General features: G+C 40.2%; 1 protein-coding gene across 11 annotated transcripts in view; it reads left to right on the top strand.

The window, feature by feature from the left end:
- RAPGEF6 (Rap guanine nucleotide exchange factor 6) overlaps positions 1-20,838 on the top strand; it is a 183,036-nt gene extending 162,198 nt beyond the window's left edge. For 7 of the 11 annotated variants that reach the window (XM_074313473.2, XM_019756032.3, XM_019756030.3 and 4 more), the window contains 6 exons: positions 4,410-4,601; positions 7,036-7,170; positions 12,266-12,494; positions 14,061-14,563; positions 16,506-16,820; positions 17,454-20,838. In XM_074313473.2, coding sequence (XP_074169574.2) covers positions 4,410-4,601; positions 7,036-7,170; positions 12,266-12,494; positions 14,061-14,563; positions 16,506-16,820; positions 17,454-17,479 — 1,400 coding nt within the window. In that variant the 3' untranslated portion in view covers positions 17,480-20,838. The other 4 variants (XM_019756037.3, XM_019756036.3, XM_074313476.2 and 1 more) reach the window with 3 other exon arrangements.
- Positions 20,839-21,972: the final 1,134 nt, after the last annotated feature.

The following is a 21,972-nucleotide window of genomic DNA, read 5'->3' as shown; positions in this document are numbered from 1 at the left end:
AGACTGAAAAGGTGTGTAGAATCTTTAAAATTTATTCATGTTTTAAAGTTCAAAGCCGTATATATATTTAATTTATTAAAGTACTCTACTCTGCTTTAATGATCATCAAAATTATTTTTTCCTAAGTAACTCAACATTGTTTATCATCTTATGTTTATGGAACGCAGTTTATTATTCATGCTTTCATCTGATAAAAGGGTATTTGTCTGTTTTCTCTGTTTTTCTTTGTTCGTTAAATCGGGGGATATTCAAGAGCATAGCAAACTCTTTTATGCTTTGCTCACTGTTAAAATTTTGAGGCCCAGAAAGATCCCATATGCCTGCCTTGCGTCCTCCCTCTCCCCCACACACTCTTGCATAACCTTTGTTTTCTCACACCCACCTGAGACTTATTTCTTTTCTCATAACATTAAGTGGTGTCCTTCACTACATATTTAATATTGATTTAAAATGAGAAGACGTATGGGTCTTTCTTTCTTAAACTGAGTTTTGCGAAAATTTAATTCAGTGGATATTTCTTTAAATTGTTTTGAGAGTCTGTTTTATTTCCATTGCATAATTGATTTTTAAATGTTTGAATAATGACTATCCCAAACCCAAACAATAGTTGATTGCTGAGCATTGTAGAATTTGGTTCTTCCTAGTAAGTCAATTTATATGTGGGCTTTGGCACTCATCTATGAACTCTTTCTTATATTTAAGGTAGTCTGTTGATATTTTTCTTTACACTGTAGCAATAAGATGTCAGAGAATTGATTAGTTTTGAGAGAGGGGGGAAATGTGTTTCATAGCTCTAACCAAAAGATGATGATATCTTGGATTCAGTTAGTTGGTGTGACACTACTTTATTATCACCCAGGAGTCTCTCTGTATTGACTTTCTGAAATGTTCTCTAATTCTTACCACTCAAAATGTTCTCTAGGCTCTCATAATAAAAGCATAGGAGCTAACTATTGTAGCTGTGCTGGGGCAGGGTAAGTTTGATAATTTTGCTCTTATCTTGGTGTTTTAAACATACACTGTGGAGTTCTGAGGTTGGACCTGCATTGAAACCATTCTGAAAAACTGACCGAAGAATTTAAAAGTGCTACCTGAAGGAAGCAGTTTTTTTTGTTTGGACTACAGTATTGATTTTATGCAAAGGAGGCAGCTTCTTGTTTCTTAAATTAGAGTTCTCAGTTTTTAATTCTGACATTCATTTTCAAATATTCTAACCTGTCGCATCCAGCGCAACACAGGCAGTGAGCGAACGAGAAGGGGCGGCGAAGGGTTAAGAAAGAAACCGAAATCAAGAAAGTTATGAAACAGGGAGCCAAGGGTCTCACTAATGTCCAAGAGAGGACATTACTTCAGCCTCAAAGGACTGAGAGCCCCGAATCGGGCCACCTTGTGGCTTTTATTGATGCACACACAAGGAAGTAACATTGTTTTCTCCACGGTCTGTGAATTTCAGAATTTCAAAGTGCAGAATACATTATACTAGGAAACTGATTCGAACTAATCACCCTTGCCTGCAAGCAGCGGAACCGTAAGTCTCAGGATGTACCTCCCCAAGGGACAAAACCTTTATGCTGAAACTTACTGATATGAATAGGTGGAGAACTGATGTTATCACATCATTGAATCTCTTCCCAAGCAGGTTGTGGGAAGGAATATAGCCACAAAGGCAGAAGCTCTCCTTAGCCGGGGGAAGGTGGGGGTCTGTGCCCACCTCTGTCAACCCCATGGGTTCTCCTGTTGGTCTCCACACGGCTGTGCCTGGCTTAGGTTGCTCCCTCCGTGGGGCATCGTACCATCATTGGCTGACCAGCCATCCCCTGGGGCCAAACAGGGAGACATAAGGTGCAAGCACAAAGGTGAAGCAAAGTCCCTGAAAGGATCCGTCTCACAGACTCTCCTTTCTTTTAGGGGCAGGTACGAGGAGACAGACGGGTAGGCTGCTGCGTGGCAACACTAACCATATCTCTGGTATTCCTGTGTATGGCTGTTGAAATCATTCATTCAACAAATCCCTATTAAGCATCTGTTTTCTATGAGTCACTGGACAAATAGGGAGATAGTAGTGAACACGACAGTCTTTACTCTCCGGTTAGTCTGGTGGGGGAGAGACGTTAATTGATTAATCACACAGATAATTGCATTACAAACAATTATCAGTGCTGTGAAGGAAAGATACAGGATGCTTTGGGAACATAAAACACAGGATCTGTGGGGTGTAAGGGAAGCTAACATCAGGCCAATGCTACATCATGCAGGACCTCTTAGGCCTTGTTTTAGGGATTTGGATCTTTATCCTGCGCGGAGTGGCAACTCATCTAAAGGTTTGTGTAGGGCACTTGGAGAAGGAAAGTGATACCAGGTTTTCACATATGAAAAGTCACGCAGCTGTTGTATGAGAATGGCTTGAAGGTGCGCTGGAAGTAATACAATGAGGGGAGTATTTCAGTATAGAGAGAGGACATTAGTTCTGCCAGTCCGAGGTGCTTTGGGAGCTGTGGGCTTTGTTGCAGACATGGCCAAAGTCCAAGAAACATGACACAATCAGTCCCCAAAAATGGCATCAAGAAACCCTGATCACAAAGATCTGAATCTCTTCAGGGGATGGACCCCAGGTTCCTGAGGAACACACACCTTGTCGAGCACACAGGAAGGGCCTGAAGAAGATGCAGGCCCACACTACGTGGCCATGAGTGCACGGGCCGTGGCTGTCAAGGCCCTCGTAAGTCCAGGGAGGTCAAGCCCAAGATGCCAAAGCGCGGCCACCACAAGCTCAGTTCACTTACCTACGCTGCCCACCCCAAGCTCAGAAAACATGCTCTTGCCTGCATCACCAAGGGTCTCAGGCTCTGCCAGCCAAAGGCCAAGGCTGAAACCAATGCCCCGCTGCAGCTCAGCTCCCAAGGTTCCCAGGCGCAACAAAGTCTCAAGTAGAGGTCTGTCTGCAGATGTGAAGACAGAAGGACTGCTATGATCTCTGGCGGCTGTCTTTGTGGAGCTGGTGTCCTCCTGGGCTGTTCGTACAAATCTGAGGCAGGCTCTGTCCCACAAGAAAATAACAGTAATATAGATGAGAGGGTGTGAAATTGGCCTTCAGGGTGATGGTGGAGACGGAGCTAATGAAGTTAATGGATTCAAAAAGTATTTAGGAAGTAAAATCAACAACTTCTACAAATATTTTAGAGAGAACATTTTATGATACTATGTGAAATTATTTTTTGGAAAATTAATCTTTTTTTTAAAGGGTGGTTTTAATGCAACCATTTATTTAGAATTATTTTTTCAATTACAGTTGAATATATTCAACTGTATTGAAAAATAATATATTAGTTTCAGGTGTACAACATAGTGATTAGACATTTATATACCGTATGAAGTGATCACCCCAATAAGTCCAGTACCCATTTGACACCATATATAGTTATTGCAATGTTACTGACTATATTCTCTATGCCATACTTTGCATCCCTGTGATTCTATGACTATCATTTTGTACTTCTTAATCCCTTCTCCTTTTTTACCCAGCCTCCCAACCCCCATCCCATCTGACAACTATCAAAATGTTCTCTGTATCTATGAGTTTGTTACTGTTACGCTTATTTTGTTTTTTAGATTCCACATATAAGTAAAATCATATGGTATTTGTCTTTCTCTGACTTATTTCACTTATCACAGTACCTTCTAGGTCCATCCGTGTTGTCACAAATGGCAAGATTTGGTTCTTTTTTATAGCTGAGTAATATTGCATTGTATATATGTACCACATCTTCTCTACCCATTTGTCTATCGATGAACACAGGTTGCTGCCATATCTTGGCTGTTGTAAATAATACTGCAGTGAAGATAGGGGTGCATATGTCTTTTTTAATTAGTTTTTGGGTTTCTTTGAATAAAAACCCAGAAGTGGAATTGCTGGGTCATTCTTTGTCTCTTGTTATAGCCTTTGTTTTAAAATCTATTTTGTCTGATACAAATATTGCTACCCCAGCCTTTTTGTTTGTTTATATTTTCATGAAATATCTTTTCCGTCCCTTTACTTTCTGTCCGTGTGTATCTTTCAATCTGAAGTGGGTCTTCTATAGGAAGTACATGTAAGGGTCTTGTTTTCTTATCAATTCAGCCACCCTTCATCTTGTGATTGGAGCATTTAATCTGTTTACACTTAAGGAGCATTTAATCTATTTACATTTAAAGTAATTGTTGATGGGTATATGGTTACTGCCATTTTATTAATCGTATGTATTTTTCTTCTTAAAAATGTCCCTTTAACATTTCTTGTGATATTGGTTTGATGGTGATGAACTCCCTTAGCCTTTTCTTGTCTGGGATAATGCAACCATTTATCATTGTCAGTGGTGATAACTTTGCCTAACAAAGTGCAGAATTACTTGTTTCTTACTCTCTTCTTTTAGTGACCAAGAATATAACTGAGAAAAGATCAGCCAAATTATCAGAAATGTCTCCAGTGCCTATGAGGTCAGCTGGCCAAACAGCGAAAGCCCATTTGCATCAGCCTCACAGAGTAAGCCAAGTGCTTCACGTGCCAGCTGTTAATTTGCACCCCGTCAGAAAGAAGGGACAAGCAAAAGACCCCGCCACACTGAGTGAGTACTTTCAGTTAATGTCACATTCATTGCATTGAAATTGCCAGGGCAGTTACAATGAAAAATAATTACAAATGTAAATGCTTAGGAGATCAGCTACTGTAGTTTGTATGATATAATCATCACTCATGAATCAGAAATGTTTCATTTTGCCTATAGATATTTGATGGCAGCATACATATTTTAAATACTGACATTGGAATTCCTGTATCAACTGAAAACTAGCAGCACTACACTTGAGTTCCGATGGCATATTGCAGTCAAAGGTGCATTGCATGCAACCTGTGAGAAAGAATTTATTTATTCTAAAAGGGACTGTATGTTGGTTTTTCATTAATCACCACTTCTGAAAACCTAGTTGGGAGACAAGAAGAAAGGGCAGGCAGAGTATATAAAGTACATATCGCAAAATTACTTTTATTTGTTGTTTTAACTGTCACTATTTTAGCTTTCAGATGGGAATCCAGATTACATTTGGTTCATAGCGTTATTACTTAGTCCATGCGTTGTGTATAGGACATATTCAACAGAACTTTGTGAAATGTGAACTTAATTTGATTCTGTTTTGAGATCCAAAGTTGAAAAGAAATGCCCACTCCTTTGCCAGATTTTCAGTGTGGTGATAAGACAACTCACACAAACAGGGAATTTCAGTGTAGTGAGTTTGCTGTTATGCCAGGGGTATGTACAGAACATGGAAAGCAGCGAAGCGGGGAGGCTTTTAGAGCAGGCACAAGTGAGGTAAGGAGGGCTTCAGAGGCGGCTTTTGGGAGGTAACACCTAAGCAGAGTCTTACAGGTTGATCGATCGGGAAAGAGGTGATTAGGCAAGGATTACAGAGAAGTTACTTCAAGCAGAGGAAAAACTTGATACTACAAGGAGCTACAGGCCGTTTGCTGCCTCTGAATACAGAGCTGCAGGAAGAGTGTCGAGACAATGATAATTAAAGCTAACACTTACAGAGCATTTACTGAATGTCAGACGGTTCTACGTGCTTTGCTAACTTTACATGTTATATTCATTTAATCTTCATAAGAACTCTGTGTGATAGGAACTCCTCTCACTCTACAGAGGAAGCACAGAGGGTCTCAGTAACTTGCACATTATCAGTAAGTGATGCAGCTGGGAGTTGAACCCAAGCTAACTGGCTTTTCACCACTGTACTAAACAGCCACCCAGCATGAAGCGAAGTGAAGTCACAGGCATGCTGAAATTATAAGATAGCATGTTAAAGGAAAGTTGCATTGGGAGCTATCGAGGAGATTTAAGCAAGGGAAGATTATGGTCAGTTTATGTTGGAGAAGGACAGTAGTAGGGAGGGCACTGAGTCTGGAGAAAGATCCTGAATGGAAGGCTGACGGAACAATTAACTGAAGTTGCTCAGAGCCTGAACTAGTTTGGTGGCTGTGAAAATGAAAAGAGAATTGGATGTAAAGTTGGTGAAGCTGATAAATTTGCTGGTAGGAATGAGAAATGGGATAAGTCTAGCTCTGGTTTCTTACTTGAATGTCATCACCCGAGATGCAGTATTCCTTGTACCAGGTAGCCCTTCCCTCTTGCTGTAATATGGCTGTTATATCTATGCTAAATATATTTTGTTAAAATAACTCTTAATTAAAAGTAGTGTGAGTATGCTGTGACTTAAATTTCTTTCAGTATTAAACGGCTGCTGATTACTATACAGAATCCTTGTCAAGGTAGGGCTTACTTTACTGGTTGCGAACAGTGTCACGAGCTCTTTGACATTTCTTAGAGAAGATGTATATAAAAATGTCAGGATTGCTAAGTTTGATCTACGCTAAACAGAACCAGCCGTTGGGCAAGAGTAATAACGATAGAGCTTTGCAGGAATGTTTCCAGTGGACTCCATACTATTTTTCTCTGAATTCATGATTCTTTCTGTTGTCTACTTCTCTCCTGTAGTGTGAATTTAGTGCTCTTGAAAAGGGCTGAACTGGCAGCCCTGCAGCCTCTTCTGTGTACCCACAGCACAGATGCACCGCAGGTAGTGGCAGTGCCAGCGTCCCTACACTGCCCCTGCCACATGCCTCGCCCTGACTTGGAGAGGCCACCTAGAGGGGAGGGAAGAGTTTGAATCCACACCTTCTCTATTAAGACTTCCTACAAGTGTGTCAGTTGTGGGGGGCGCGACACTCCTCAGACTGTTCAGTCGGTTTCCCTTATGCCACAACACAAACAAACAGAAAAGAACTGTTATAATCTGGTCTGTGCTGACTGGCTGGATTTGAACAGATAACCTAGAGGTGAGAATTTCTGTATGCCATCACCCAGTCATTTAGTCCCCGTTTGTCATCTACACATTTCAATTGACTACACTAGCCATTGTGCATCATGGCTTCAGTACATAGTAATTTAGGCAACTACAGACATTTTAATTGTGAAGTGATGCTTATTTCTTTGGTTTTATTTTTAGGTACAAGTTTACCTCAGAAAGTTTTAGGAACAAGTGAAGAAATAAGTGGTAAGAAACATGCAGAAGACACTATTTCTGTGGCATCATCGTTACATTCTAGTCCTCCTGCATCTCCTCAAGGTTCCCCTCGCAAAGGTAAGACAGAGCAGTTTAAACCGGTTCTTGTTTTACCAAACAACTTTGTGACACATATTTTGCATTTCAATCTATAGTAATAATAGAAAGTGTGAAGAAAAGCCTAACTCCTAATACTTTTTGAACTGTCATGTTTTGGATTGAATTATCCAGATGCCTTCCGGGTATCCTGCATCATGTAGCTAGGACTCCTGTATTGAAAGTGTGGTCCTTCTTTACAGGACAAGCAGAGATAAGAATGAAGGCAGAAGTCTCAGTTGTTTGGTTCTGTGCAAATTCTTCATGCTACTCAAATTTCCAGTTGTTGAAACATTTCTGTAGACTATTTAAAAATAAGAATTTCTACCAGAAATTGTTTTTAACCAACGACAAGATTTAAGAAAAGAAACAAATACTTAGATTGATGCATTCCTTTGTTTAGTAATGGAGTGTTACCTTTTTATTAATCAGGATTTAAAATAACCTATACCCTTATGATTTTCACATTTATACTTATATAGACCCTCTTGAGGTAAAAAATCTGAAATCACTCTTGTTCGTTTACATTTACATGCTTTTGTAATTTAGCCTGAAGCTTTTCTTTTCACGTGGATGGCACGTGGTCAGAGGGAAGACAAGCTTATGAATTCCAGCAGGAAGGGAGCTGTCCTCAGCCCCCGTGTCCTAACTGTCCTCTCACTTTGGAGGGCGCTTGCTTCTTTTGCCACCAATGTGGCAGCAGTGATGTCAGACCTGATTTGGATCCTGACTCTGTCCCATCGTATAGCTGTGTTACTACAAGCAACTGATTTACAAGGTCAGGTTTCCTGTCTGTAAAAGGGGGGGGGGGGGGGGGGGGGGCAGGGGACATCCATTTATGGGGCCTTATGAATTAAATCATATACATATATATGATTTCATAAAGCCTGATGCATGGTAAGTGTTTAGTAAATTACTGACCTGATCCCCGCCCCCCGCCCCCCCCCCACATAGCTGAGATGGGGTAGAATTTTCATTCAGATGTTAGTAAGAAAGCTTTGTAAAAATCAAATGGATGGTATATACAGCAGGTGTGTTTGTAAAGCACAAGTTTCTGATCCCGTTGTACATGCTCATCATACGTGACTTGGTGAGGCACACAGATCCCTTCCATCCTTACTGCCTCATGGTCCTGTCCAGGGTATTCCTTGTCACGTTCTGGGGTGCGGTGTGGGGACTGGGAACAGTGCCCAGTCACACAGAGTGTCCTGGGGAACTGCACCTATATGCTCATGACTTGCTTCAGAAAACCAATGTGCCTCCCGCCCCTTTGCAGACAGTTCAGAGGCCCCATTACAGACAAGGAAACCAGTTGATTCAGTTTTGGTGTTTTATGCTTGAGTGACTTGTAGGAAGAGGTATTAGGAACAGGAATTTCCCTGTTGCTCTTATTCCCAACAGAAAATCCATTCTCAGCCCTGGAACAGAGAAGCCTTTTCTCCCGCGTGTCTGTGGTGTGTAGCCGACAACTGACCATGATGCTTATAGATTTGTGAGCCTGTCGTAGTCATATTGAGAAGTCTTAGAAATCTCTAGAAATTCTTTTCTTCAAAACTATTTCCAGTTGTTCTTACATATGTTCTTTCAAAACCCCAACCGAATATTATATTTGTTTATTTCCACAAACAATATTTATGGAATATTAATTCCATAATTAATTAATATGCTCATTCCATAAACAGATTTTTGCCAGTAGTCTGATTGAACAAAAATGTCACTAAACTAAGAGTGCATTGTTAGGATCTTTTCCTAGTTCTTGCTAAACTTTGGAGTTAGTTCTTTGTTTTCTAACAATTAAGAATAAAGCCTATTTTCATGTTTTTCACAAGAATTTAAACAAGTAAGAACTTTTTTCTTTTTTTATATTTCATTTAAGTATAGGTGGTATACAAAGTGTATTAGTTTTAGGTGTATGGTACAGTGATCTGACGTTTATATACCTTAGAATGTGATCACCTAAGTCTAGTAGCCATCCGTCACCGTGCAAACTTAATCACAATATTATTGACTATGTTCCCCTTCACCTTTTCACCCATCCCCACACCCTAAACAAGTAAAAACTTTTAAGAAGTGAAAAGTCAAGAGGCCTTAATCTTTATCTCCCCTGTGTGTAATGGAGGCAACCTCTCCACCTTGGAGATACAAGGGGATCAGAAATTGTGCTTTATAAATACATTTATTGTATATACTATTTATATGTCCTATCTGATTTTTACTAAGCTTTTTCTAAGTAGAACCTGCCTGAAAATTCTGCAGGTAGTTACTTTTGAGAACTACTCTTTTCGTATTTTTGCTTATGATTTTAGCAGCTTGGCTTCCTTTTATAGCAGTTTTTTTATTACCAGCTTGTTCTGATTGAGGTAATCTTTCTCCTGTGTTCTGTCTCGCAATGACTACTGTGTTTATGCTGCATCGTAGACTCTCCATGCATTCAAGTATATGTTGCTAGATTTCAGTTTTTCAGATATTGTTAAGCTATTAGAGTTTTTTCATAGTGAAATGTTATATAAACTAGGCTGATGTGATTAATTGGACAGAAGTAATTGAGCATGACAGGGTTTTTGCATCTCTCCCTCCAGTTGGCAGTATCATATCTGATCACAGCAGCCTGCTGCACCTCTCAGGGTCTACCTCAGCCCCTCCCCGTGAGCCCAGCACCAACATCAGTGGCCACAGCTGCCCCAGCATAGGTGGGGTTTACTTGCAAAAGAAAATCCTTCAAATTACCAGGATCACAGCCAACAGACCAGACAGAACCGAGAAGGCCACTGAGGAGAATAGAGACAGGACAAGTTCTGAGAACACAGCCAGAAAAAGAATGACATCCCCGTTTAGAAGATTTAGGGAAAGAACTCTTTCAAGGGAAAGACTAGTCAACAGCAAAAAAGAGGACGCAGATCACAATCAAGCCACAGAAAGCTGTGAGAAAGTGAAGGGTGTTGGAAGCAACATCAAAGATGAGAAAGGGAGTGACATCTTCAATTCAAATAGCCGAGGCAACAGTAACACTTTAAACTGCTTCTATACGCGATTCAAGTCTAAAAGGAGGAAGACACTCTGATGAAGTTCCTTACTTAACTTTAGTGTTAATTTGTTTTTATTTATTAATGTAAATGTAGCTTAAGTTACTTGTCAAAGCTGAGGCAGACAACTTAGTAAAATGCTGTTTATAAGTATTTTATGATTAGTGTTACGTGTCCTCCAGCAACAAAGTCCTACTGATTTAAAGTGCCTTGTTTTTACATCTGTTATTTTATTAATTAATGTTAGTAAACATTGTATTCTTGTTTTGTAGTTGGCTTTATTTCCTACTGCTAGCAGCTGGGTCTGTGAATGAAATAAGTGGAGGAGGCTTTTTAGGAACCAGTATTTACGTTCACATTAAAACCCCCAATAACGATCTGATCAGAACCTTTGCCTCAAAGAATTTTATCGCTACCTTATTACTGCACCTGCTTTACAAGCTGAAGGAAAAAGGAGGCAAGAAACTACATCGTGTCCACTTTTTTAATCATCCGCTTTTCATATATCTCTGATCAGAAGAGGAGGTAGTCTAATATAGCAGGTTCAGAATCGTCTGGGAAACTTGTTAAAAAATATGACTACTGTGTCCCACCACAGACCTTGAAAATTTGAATTATCAGAAATGGGCCCAAGAATGTGTATTTTAATCAGCTTTCCAGCTGAGTGTTAGAATTGGTTGTATTTACAAAATATTGATCTAACAGACATAAGGATAAAATTATTTTTAAAATAGTAAAGCAAGTCTGTCCTCTAGGATAAAAACACAATGGTATTTTTTCTTTTGAGAATTTTCAGATTTAATTCATTTTTAATTCATTTGCCACATCCATTTTCTTGGTTCTCTTGAAATTGACCAATTAATTCCAGAAGGGCACTGAGAAATAGTAGTGACCCCGAGATCAGCGTACTGGGTTAGGAGTCAAGAGACGGGTTTGTCTCACGCCTGGTCCCTTAGCCACATAGAAATCACACATTTTCTGGGTCTTGATTTGTCTCCCTGAAATAGTTCAACTACTTAATAAGGTTATTGTCCAACAAATTTTTTTCTTTAATGACTTGAGTTATATGTGAGTATAGGTCCTATATAGTTCTTGAAGTTTCTAGGGACTGAACCAAAGGGCATGTACCCATGTGCCTATTGAACCACATTCTCCCAGTGAACAAGAAGATAATTCCTTCTATGTGGTCTCCTCCTTGCTGGGATTACTATGGCATTTTCTTTTATTTCTAGGCAAAAGAAGTTTGGTTACTTTCCTAACAATTACCAGTATCAGCTCATGTGCATTTAACTATTACGCTGCAGATTTGTTTTTGGATCCTTCCACATCACTCCACCTCCACCCCTTTATTCCAAAGATGCAAAAGAAAATCTCTCTGTAGCTACATCTCCTGTGCAGTAAGTCATAGAACAATTTAAAACAGCTAGCTGCTGGGTTGTTTTATGACACATTCTTATGTCAGTTCAGCTGTTTAATATTCTGCAAAGTTGGTGAAGAAAAACACTAGGTATAAGAGTAAATTCAAATTTAAAACTATTTATTTAAAAACACTAAAACAATGGCTTTGAACTGGGGGCAAAACTTCTTAGGTGACATAAGCAGAATATCTGGGGTAAGTATATGTAGTTTGAAAAAGCAGAAGTATAATTCTTTCCCTTGAGTCCAACTCCCCTCTCCCACCCCTACCTCTAGGTGGTATTTTGGACAATCAGGTCAGGCCATGAAATACTTAATGTTAATCAAAGTAGGAGACATAGGGATAAAAAGAAGTTGAGAAATTCAAGATGTCTACTTTTTAATGTTTTGTAATATTCCTAATGCCTTCTTGTTTTATTAAATGGTTGTAGCTATGTGAGAACCTGGGGCAGATAGACCTCAGATAGACCTTTGGGCTAGTTTTCTCAGTAATACTGGACTCTGACTTTTCTGGCTCTTGAATTTGGAGTTGAATTGGTATGGGTAGGTAAGCGAACGAGGGAATGTCCTCTCCCTGATCGCGGACCCCCGCCTGAGTCCTTGGGTTGTGTGTTGATCACTTGTCTTCTCTCACTCAGGTTACACACTTATACCATCAGCTAAATCTGACAACTTATCTGACTCCAGCCACAGTGAGATTTCTTCACGGTCCAGCATTGTGAGCAATTGTTCTGTGGACTCCATGTCTGCAGCTCTGCAGGACGACCGGTGTTCCTCCCAGGTTGTCACGGTCCCTGAACCCACCGGGGTACTGGAAAAGACAGAGCACTCCTCAGGGGCAGGAGACCAGAGTCAACTTGGCCCGGGGTAAACACCCTTACCTGTGTGCATACCACAAACCCCAGCTGAGTGGCTGCTGCAAGCATTGCTTCCCTACTTAACCCTACACCCTGTGGGGTAGTTGCAAGGGGATCTTTAAACAAACATGAAGGCCAAGCATATATTCTCTGCACTGAATATGCAAACACGTACTATTTTGAAAGATGTATGGGTGCTCATTTTTTAAGTTACTGAACTGATGAAACTGTCTATCACATGTCGTTTCGATGAGTAAGAACTCAAAGGGAAGTTGTTACTGATATGGGGGAGGTGGTTCTTGCGTTCTGGCTGTTAGGTGAGAGATTGTTCAGAAAGATTGTGTAATGAGAAGTAGCTCCAGTGCTGTACCCGTGTAGACAGGTGGGAGGGGAGGGCCACTCTTTGATCCAGTCTCTGAAAATACGATTTGGGGAGTAAAAATTACCAGCTAGCAAAATCAGTTTTAAAAAAAAATGTTAACTAAATTTCTTTGTAGAGTCGAGCAAAATGGAAATCTTTGAGAAAGCATTGAGAAAGTTGATTCCAAACTGATAAATATTGGCAAATCTGGTATACTTTTATATGAAAAGTTTAAGCTACAGTAAAGTATTACCATATTTGTAAAATCTTCTAAACTAGGATTCTCTAGACCAGGGGGCAGCAAACTTTTTCTATGAAACTTAGATAGTAAATATTTTAGGCCTTGCAGACCATGAGGTCTCAGTTGCAACTGCTCAACCTTGTTGTTTTGCCACAACAGCCTTAGGGAGTATATAAACAAATGGGCAAGTTGTGTCCCAATAAAACTTTATTTACAAAACTGGCAGGGAGCTGGATTTGGCCATGGGCTCTAGTTTGCTGATCCCTGCTTTATACTGTAATTCAAGGGTTCGCAAACTTCTTTTTTAGGGGGCTGGGGGGCTGAAGGACTGGATAGTAAATTTTAGGCTTTTCAGGCTGCATATGATCTGTCTCAAATTCTTGGGAGTATTTTGTTTTGTTTAAACCCTTTAAAATGTGAAAACCATGCTTTGCTCCAGACCATACAAAATGAGGCTGTTGGTTAGAATTGGCCCTTGAGCCTTAGTCTGGGGACCCCTGCTATAAATGATAGAATTCATTTACTAGTAGGCAATTGGGAAAGTTGCTATTTACTTGGCATTGTACTAGGTACACTGAAAACTAGGCTAAGCTCAGAGGTATGCTCCTGTAGTTGAGAATTCTTAATTCTGCATGAATGGAGAGAATCTAGCATTATGTTTTACCAAGAATGAATATGTATACTTAATTTTATTCATTTCAAGCCTCATCTTTCATTCTCGTTTAAAATCAATTCGGGAAAAATTCTGAAGTATTTGAGTTTCTTCAGTGTATGTTTTTAGCTAAGTATTAACATTAATGCCAATAGAAGTTTAGTCGTCATTGCTTATAGGGTCATTTTTTTTCCGACAAGGTTATTTTGGCACGAACACTGTGATGCATGTTCTGTAGTCTCTTGCAGTACTTGCAGTGGACAGAAGAAAGTTTTTCCAATGAACCAGTAAATTACTTTTAATTGTGTATCTTCAATTTTAGGTGGACATTCTCAAAGCCATCTCTAATCAAGAGTTTAGCTGTCGCATCATCTGTGAGCAATGAGGAGATTTCTCATGAGCACGTCATTATAGAAGCAGCTGATAGTGGTCGTGGAAGTTGGACTTCCTGTTCAAGCAGCTCCCATGACAACTTCCAAAGCCTTCCAAACCCAAAAGCCTGGGATTTTTTGAACTCGTACCGACATACCCATTTGGACAGCCCCATTGCTGAAGTCGAGCCCCCTGACTGTGAGCCCTACTCCTGCCCTAAAGGCTGCTCTAGAACTTGTGGTCCATGCAAAGGCAGCCTGGAGACTGATCCAATGAGACAGAGTTGGGCCTCCTCCAGTTCTCTGTCAGACTTGTACGAACCAAACTACGGGACAGTTAAGCGGAGAGTGTTGGAGAGCGGCCTAGCCGAGTCATCTGAAGGCTCGGACGCCAAGGATGGGACTGACCCAGTTTACAAAACTGTTACTTCCAGTACAGAGAAGGGCTTGATTGGTAAGTTCTGGGGTCTTTGTTGTGTCTGTGGCGTTTAGAGGTTAAGTGGTAAAAAGTAGCATTGGGACATCGTAGTCTAGAATTTTATTCTTGAAAAAAATCCCTTCTCTCCAACCTCTCTTTCTTCCCTCTGCAAACAACCTATTTTCAAAAATTTCATGATTTCTCAAGGGCTTTGGGACAAGTATTTAAGCCCATTAAAATGAAAATACTGGTGTGAAGATACTAAGGGGACAGTTTGTTCGTTTTTCGTTTTGTTTTTGAGATCTTTTTGTTTTCATGGGGGCATGTTGCAGTAGTGATAAAGGGACTATTCTCTTTGTCACCTCATAAATTGTTTGGACCACAATTTCTGTGCACACATGGTAGAAACTTTGATGTTACTTTTAGGTAGTAAAGTAAGAAGAAATGGGATAAGGAAGGGCAAAGTATTTTTCCATATAGTCTCCTGGAGCACATTCTGGGTGTGGATTCCACTCTAACCACACTCAGCTTTCTTGGTTATTCTTTTAGTATTTAAACCATCAAAAACATTTTTCATTTCTTCCTTGAATTATATAAATACTTGGATATCATAGCCCTTGCTTTTCTATTTATATGGAATGACTACTTTATATCAGTATTATCCTAATCAACTTTATAGCATATTCAACAGATGTGCTGATTTTTATAGCACGTCTATGGCACATTTGTTTTTTACTTGTCAGATTGCATTATGGAGTGGGTTTTTGGCTCATTCGGTTTTTCCAAGGATTTTTTATTAAAGATAACCACTGTATGGACTTATGAGCATGTGTGTGCAAGGATATAACTTTTTCTTGTTCATTTGGGAAAGTCGATTTTTAAAAAATCTTTTATTTCTTTCATTTCTAGATGACTGGGCAAATCGCTTACATTCTTCATTCTTGTCTTACTTTTCTTGACAACCTGTCCATCCTCTCCTCATCCCATCTCCACAGATGGGATTGGAAATCCTTTCTGACCTTGATGCTATATGCAAATTTTTCTGGTACAGTTCTAGAAATTTCAGTATGGACAAGCTTGATTCCCTAAAAGGAGGATTAATAGAATTACTTAATGGTCCTTTTTAATTTATTCTCCTTGTATATAGGTAGTGTTTGTGTTTAAAAGTCACATGAGCAAGATATTCAGGCCATTATTCCGTAGGTCCTGTAAGTTGGTCTTAATCTCCTGGAACTTCCCTCTTTATCTAACCTATTTCTGTTGCTTTTTGAAGCTTTGCCTTAGTCCCAGGGTTTACAACCTCAGGGAAAACAATTTAAGTCTCCATTATTTTTAATGTCCACTGAAAATCAGAGAAACTTAACATGGATTTCCTAAAATCATGTTGTTTTCCTCTTCACTTAGTCACTGAGCAGAGGTTCTTAAAGGAGTTTTAAGAACTAAGGTTCTTAAAGGAGTTAGCTCCTCTCTACCAGGAAAGTTATGAACTGACAACTTAGTCCACCGAGGAGTGTCATACAGCAGTGGGTCATGTCTCAGGGAGAGGTCCTGTCAGGGAGAGGCCTTAAATGAGGCCTAGAAATCGTGTCCATGAAAATCCAGTCAATAGAGGATAGATCTTAAGTGTTTCCGCCTCAGTCGTCTGGGGCAGGTCTTCCTTGGGAGTTTCCCAGACGCTTGTGTGACGTGAGGGCTGAACTGCAGAATGAAACTTTTCATCAGTGTCATCTCCTTCAACTCTGTCCCATTCTGTTTAATGTTTATAAAACCTAGCGTAATTTATATATTTTAAAAACAAGCTTAAATATTAAGTTTATTAAGATTTTTTAATGTTATAAATCTGCTGTCATTATATTAGAATATATTCATTTTGTCTGTTTTTACGTTCTGTTTTGTCATTATAATAAGTTTCAGTATGTTTTCTTTTTCATTTCTTATATTTACCATTAACATTTGCACTGCTTATTTTTCATGCCAGTGTACTGTGTCACCTCACCCAAGAAGGAGGATAGGTATAGGGAACCACCGCCCACTCCTCCAGGATACATGGGGATTTCTTTAGCAGACCTAAAGGAAGGACCCCACCTCCACCTAAAACCTCCAGATTACAGTGTGGCGGTGCAGAGGTCAAAGCTCATGCCTCATGGCCTCTCTAGACCGCCGCCAGCTTCTCTCGGGAACAGCCCCGTGGCCTGTGTTCCATCGAAGACTGTAACTCAGCCTCAGAGGCACCATTTGCAGCCGTCCCATCCCAAACTATCAGACGTGACAGATGCAGATAGCGAAGCAGATGGTATGTTGACAAACTACTTTAATGGCTCTGAAATGAATTGCTGAACATGTTAAGTGGTCTTTACACTGGTATTTTACCTAATCAGTAATGTTTTCTTTAAATGCCTCCGAAATCTCTGTTTTAAAAAAATCCCTCAGTATGGTGGTGGAGAGAGCAGAGTGCTTGTTTCTGTGTGCAGTCCCCTTCTCCACCCCACATGGGCTGTTCTCGTGCTTGGTTGATAGCAGCTCAGTCTGACAGGATAATTTTGAGAGGAGGCATGTGACATTAGTGGGGTCATGTCTTCCATTAATGCGTGGAAACTTGAAACTGCAGGTATCAAAATGCAAAATCATCTGAAATCGTGCTGTTAATATAGTTCCTCTTCCTAGCAAAACCCTTCACTGACTTCGCAGCTGTGGTTTGCTTTATTAAAAATAAATGGAATGTTATTCTTTTATGAAATTCCAATTTACGGTCAGCTTTCAGTGTGATCAGAACTCATAAATGTCATAACAAGAAAACCTGGACCTGCATGGGATATTTGAGGGTATCTGTTGAAACTGACTAATTTTGTAAACAGATGACTAGATTGTTAGTTGATCTTCATTAATATGTTGATCTGCCACGTAAGTGTGTTTTTATTATTTTCAGAAAATGAGCAGGTTTCAGCAGTCTAGCCTGAGGAGGACCACCTCTGACGTCTGTGGGAAGTCACACAGGATGGAGTGGGCAGGACCCCTCGTGACTGTGGGTCATTGCCAGCCACGAGCCTGCCGCTGCTGCTGCCCCTGCCCGAGGTCTGGCTCCCGGTACTCAGCGCTGCGGTAGCCCTGCTCTGCTTCCTCTCACTCATCCCCGCAGAGGCCTAGCTTCCTCCGCTGTGAATGTTGTGCCTGGAGACCAGTCTTCACTTTGCACACCGCACCTGCCTTGGGACCACGGTTACTAGAACAAATCCAAACTCAGAGTCCTCCCGTGTATATCACTATAGATTTTCCTTTAGCAAGTTATTTTTAAGACAGTAGTGACAGTAATCTTTCCAAGCCGTTGCTTGGGCTAACGGACAATTCAAAATGCCTGCAGTACCAAGGATATCCTTCTGTATTTGAGAAGTAACTTATTGGAAGTTGTGTGGTTTTGTTTGTATTTGGGAGCTCTTGTGTAGCCGGTGGTTATGTTTGAGGCCGTAAAACTCTAGTCACACCAAACAGAAGTCATCTCTGCTGGATGACACCCTTCATCTCTGCAGAAACATAACCCCCTGGAGCACCTGTGCAGTGCAGGCCTCGGTAGGAGTGGATCGGAAGCCCTCTGCAGTCGAGGTGTTGGGAGGGAAATGCTTCCATCTGCTGGTTCCGACTTGGAAGGCCAGTGAAGCTGTCACAGGGTTTCTCAGTCCTTTGGGAAAGGGAGGGGGCCGTGGTGGGGTAGGGTGGGTAGCAACCCTAATTTCCAAAGAATGAAATTTTTATGTTAAGTAACACGTGCGCCAATTCTTTCTGAAGTGAAGGTCATACTACATCTAACTGTAACTATAAAAGTATAAATCTAGTAGAGAATTGGTTCTAGAGAGTAGAAACTCAAAATGGAGATTTTTCTCAATTCAAATATGGAGTTGTTTTTTTAAAGGAAGTGTAATCTTTGGTGGTGTAATCATGAAGATGAATTTAGCTTTATGCAGTGTTCTGCTACCTCCCCTCCCCATCTCACAAGCATCAAACTGGTCTTGATAAACCCTGCAGCTACCAGCTGCCTGCAGTAAAGCTCATGAGCTCACCAAGGTATGTAATTGGTCAAAAATCTTGTGGGGGAAAAAGAGCAAGAATTATGAAAGTGATTATCTCTTGGTTCTCAGTTTAGTCCTTGAGAGGAAGGAGATATATTTTGTAACAGCCTGTTGGGCATGGAACTTTTAGGTATTTAATTAGTCTCAGTGACTGTTGAGTGGACAAGCTAGACTTTCCACATTTTTACAAATTAAATACAATGTTTTCTATATCTTAAGTTTCAATTTTTTAATTTGTTTTTAGTGTAAAGGCAAGTGAGAGCTTAATAGACTTCTGTGATTACCAAAAAAAAAGCCGAAGCCATTAACATGCACTGCCCAGGTCCGCGTGGAGCCCAGATGGGTTTACTTCTAAGTCTTTGGCCGTATGTAAATGTATAGCATTTAGTTGGTTCATGACGTACTTTTCAAGAATTGTCATTTTTTCCCAGCTATGTTGTCCCTGTCTCTGTCTTCCTGCCTATCCCCTTCATTTTAAAATCATAAATGTGTTCCAAGAGGTAAATGGCAGTAATCCATGTTTTCCATCAATGTGATTGCCTCTTCATTTGAGGAAAAATAGCATATCTGAAAAATTCCCCTGGGCAAAAAAAAAACGTTAACCTGGAACTTAAGCCTTAGAAATGAGCCCCCTGTGTGTTAGAATGAGACTAGTTGGCTCCACAGCTTCCTTGGTCCATTGAAATGGAAAGTAGCTCGGATCAAAAATCCTGGTTTGAAAGTCACACTGTAGTGATTTGACCTATAAACAACGATCCTCTGATCAGAAATTTTTCCTTTACTGATTTACACAATATTGTTCTCGTGTCCAAAGCCAAACAAAGTGAAAGAGATTTTTGCTATAACCCATCTATTTATCAAGTTTGGGGTTTTATTTTCACCATTTTATTATCCATTACCCCAGAAAAATGCTGTTTGCACAGTGTCTATTTATTTAGTAGGTCTTTCAAACCAAATGGGAGCCTTACCCACCTTTATCCTTAGTGGCATCAGTAATACCTTGCACAGAGAGTTGGAGGCTTGTGGTTTTGAACTTGCCACCTTGTAGCTGCCTTTGTTTCATCTAAGCTTGAACTGTGAGTATTTGGATCAGCTGATCACATTGATCAGGAACTAAAGCCAAGTGCTTTGTAGTTTGATATGTACGTATCCCGTAGAAAATCATGGAGTTTTAATTTTTATATTTTAATTTAGGGTACATTCCTGCATTCTCTGCCACATGACTAGAATAAGAGAAGCCTTAACCTTGATCCAATTCTAAATCCCCATTTGTTTTTGTTTGTATTTTATAAACGTACAACTTTCATGAAGAGACTGGTGCCCTCATCCCACCACAGCTCTCAATCTGCAGGACTATAGAAACAGGAAATGCTCGGTGCAAACTTTTGCCAAATAAGTTTCAACAAAACTCTTCATAATGAAAGATTTGCAGAAATAGTAAATCTGATGTATATGTCCATAAAAGTTTATTGTAATTAATAGATCCTTACCTCCTCCAAGTGATTACTTTTGATACGATCTTTGGGGAGAAAAAGCCTTAAGTGGTTTTTCATGAGGGTGATAAGTCACGTTATGTGTCATCATCTGTATAACCTCCTCGAGAATCTGCAGGCTGGAAATGAGGCAGTAATCATGCGGATTTCCAAAACTTAATTTCCATAAAGTGTTCTCTCCCCCACAGAAACAAAAGGAGAAAGAGTTTCCATGTATGTTTAAAACAATGACTGTTACTCTGATATATTTTAAGTTTCTAAAAAATGTGATACTAAAGTAGATGTAACCTTTTAGAATTACCTTACAGGCTCGAACAAAGGGCCAAGTCTTCAGAAAGTGTCACAGGACATTTTCAAATTTAAACTGGAACCCCAGTTCATCTTTAGCTTTCGTTGTGCTTTTTTAAGGCTTTTTTATTTTTGATACACAGAATTCAGCTGTACTCAATCTTTTAAAATTGAAATGTGAGGTTATCAGCAAAAGACAAAAACAAAGCTGCACAGTTGTAATAATCAAATAGCAATTATACTGCACAATTCAGTGATTGTAAAGTCTCCTGTAACAAGCAATGTTTGTCTCCTATTTTTTGATACCTCTGAAACTTATGTCTTTTAGAAAGACAGTGCCTCTATGCTTTTTGTATTTTTACTGAGTGTAAATATTTGTTATATTTTTGGTTAAGAGAATGTAAAAGTACCATTTATTGTTATCATATCTACTAATACATTGGTGAAATCAATAAAGAATCTACATTAACCTTCTCTGCACTTTATTGCAAATGTATGGCAGCAGATAAAATAATTATACCCTGCCACTCGAGAGGGCCAGTGTGGGACCCATGTTGGTGTGAAGGCCTTACTTTGTAAGTCTCCAGAGAAACTGGAATGGTTCAGTTTATGGTGCACTTTATAGTGTCTGTAAAACACCTAGATACTGTGTTTTTGATCACAAATGCGGTGACAGTGCCTTAAACCCCACGGGGGCTGTTCTGAGTCTCAGACTGTCCTGGGCCGACTCCTATGGTGACTCTGCAACGCTGTCAGTGTCTCAGGCACCTGACACTTACACCTCTGGGCATCACCTGAAGGGAACACAGAAGAGAAGATCATGTGAAGACAGGCTGCAGCCACCAGCGAAGGATGCTCAGCCACCGCGACCTAGAAGAGACAGGGTCCTTCCCTAGAGCCTCCAGAGGAGCCGAAGTGCCGCCTGCCAACACCCAGGTGTTGGACTTCTGGCCTGTTTTATCAAGTCCCCCAGTGGTTGGGAATTTGTTACAGCAGCCCTAGGAAGCGAATACATGTTACTGTATTTGTCTGACGTTGAGGACTCAGAACTGGCAATTAAAGGATGTGGTGGTCCCGGGCACCCCACCTCTCACTACCCTGCAGAAACATTTGCTAAAGGGAGAGAGAGACTGGCCCTCGCAGAGGCCTGCTCCAGCAGGCTCAGCCGTCTGTTGGTTTTCCAGGTACGCACAGGAGGCGCGCCTGGCACCTGCCCAACTTGATGTTTTCCATTTTCCTCATTTCAGCCTGGTGAGTACGTCCTGGTATTTGATTTTCATTTGAATTTCCATAATGACTAATAATATGAAGCATCTTTTCAAACACATATTGGCCATTTGGATGCTCTTTTGTGAAATGTCTTTTTAGGTCTTTTATCTGTTGCTGGAATATTGAAATACAATTGTTTTATAGTCACTTGGTATTTAGCAATCTTGTCAATTTATTCTCAGTTTGTAGATTCTTTTGGATTTTTCTATATACTCTCATCAGCTGCTCATAATGACTTTTTTTATTTCTAGTCATTCTGCATTTCATTTCCTGACTTGCTGCACAGATGAAAATGCCAGGACAGTGCTGAATGGAAGTGGGCAGGGTGGAATTC

This window comes from Rhinolophus sinicus, chromosome 5 (assembly GCF_057876585.1).
Source record: "Rhinolophus sinicus isolate RSI-liver-muscle chromosome 5, RSI-T2T, whole genome shotgun sequence".
Taxonomy (NCBI): Eukaryota; Metazoa; Chordata; class Mammalia; order Chiroptera; family Rhinolophidae; genus Rhinolophus; species Rhinolophus sinicus.
Note: the sequence above shows the minus strand (reverse complement) of the source record. Positions and strands in the feature narration are given on the sequence as shown.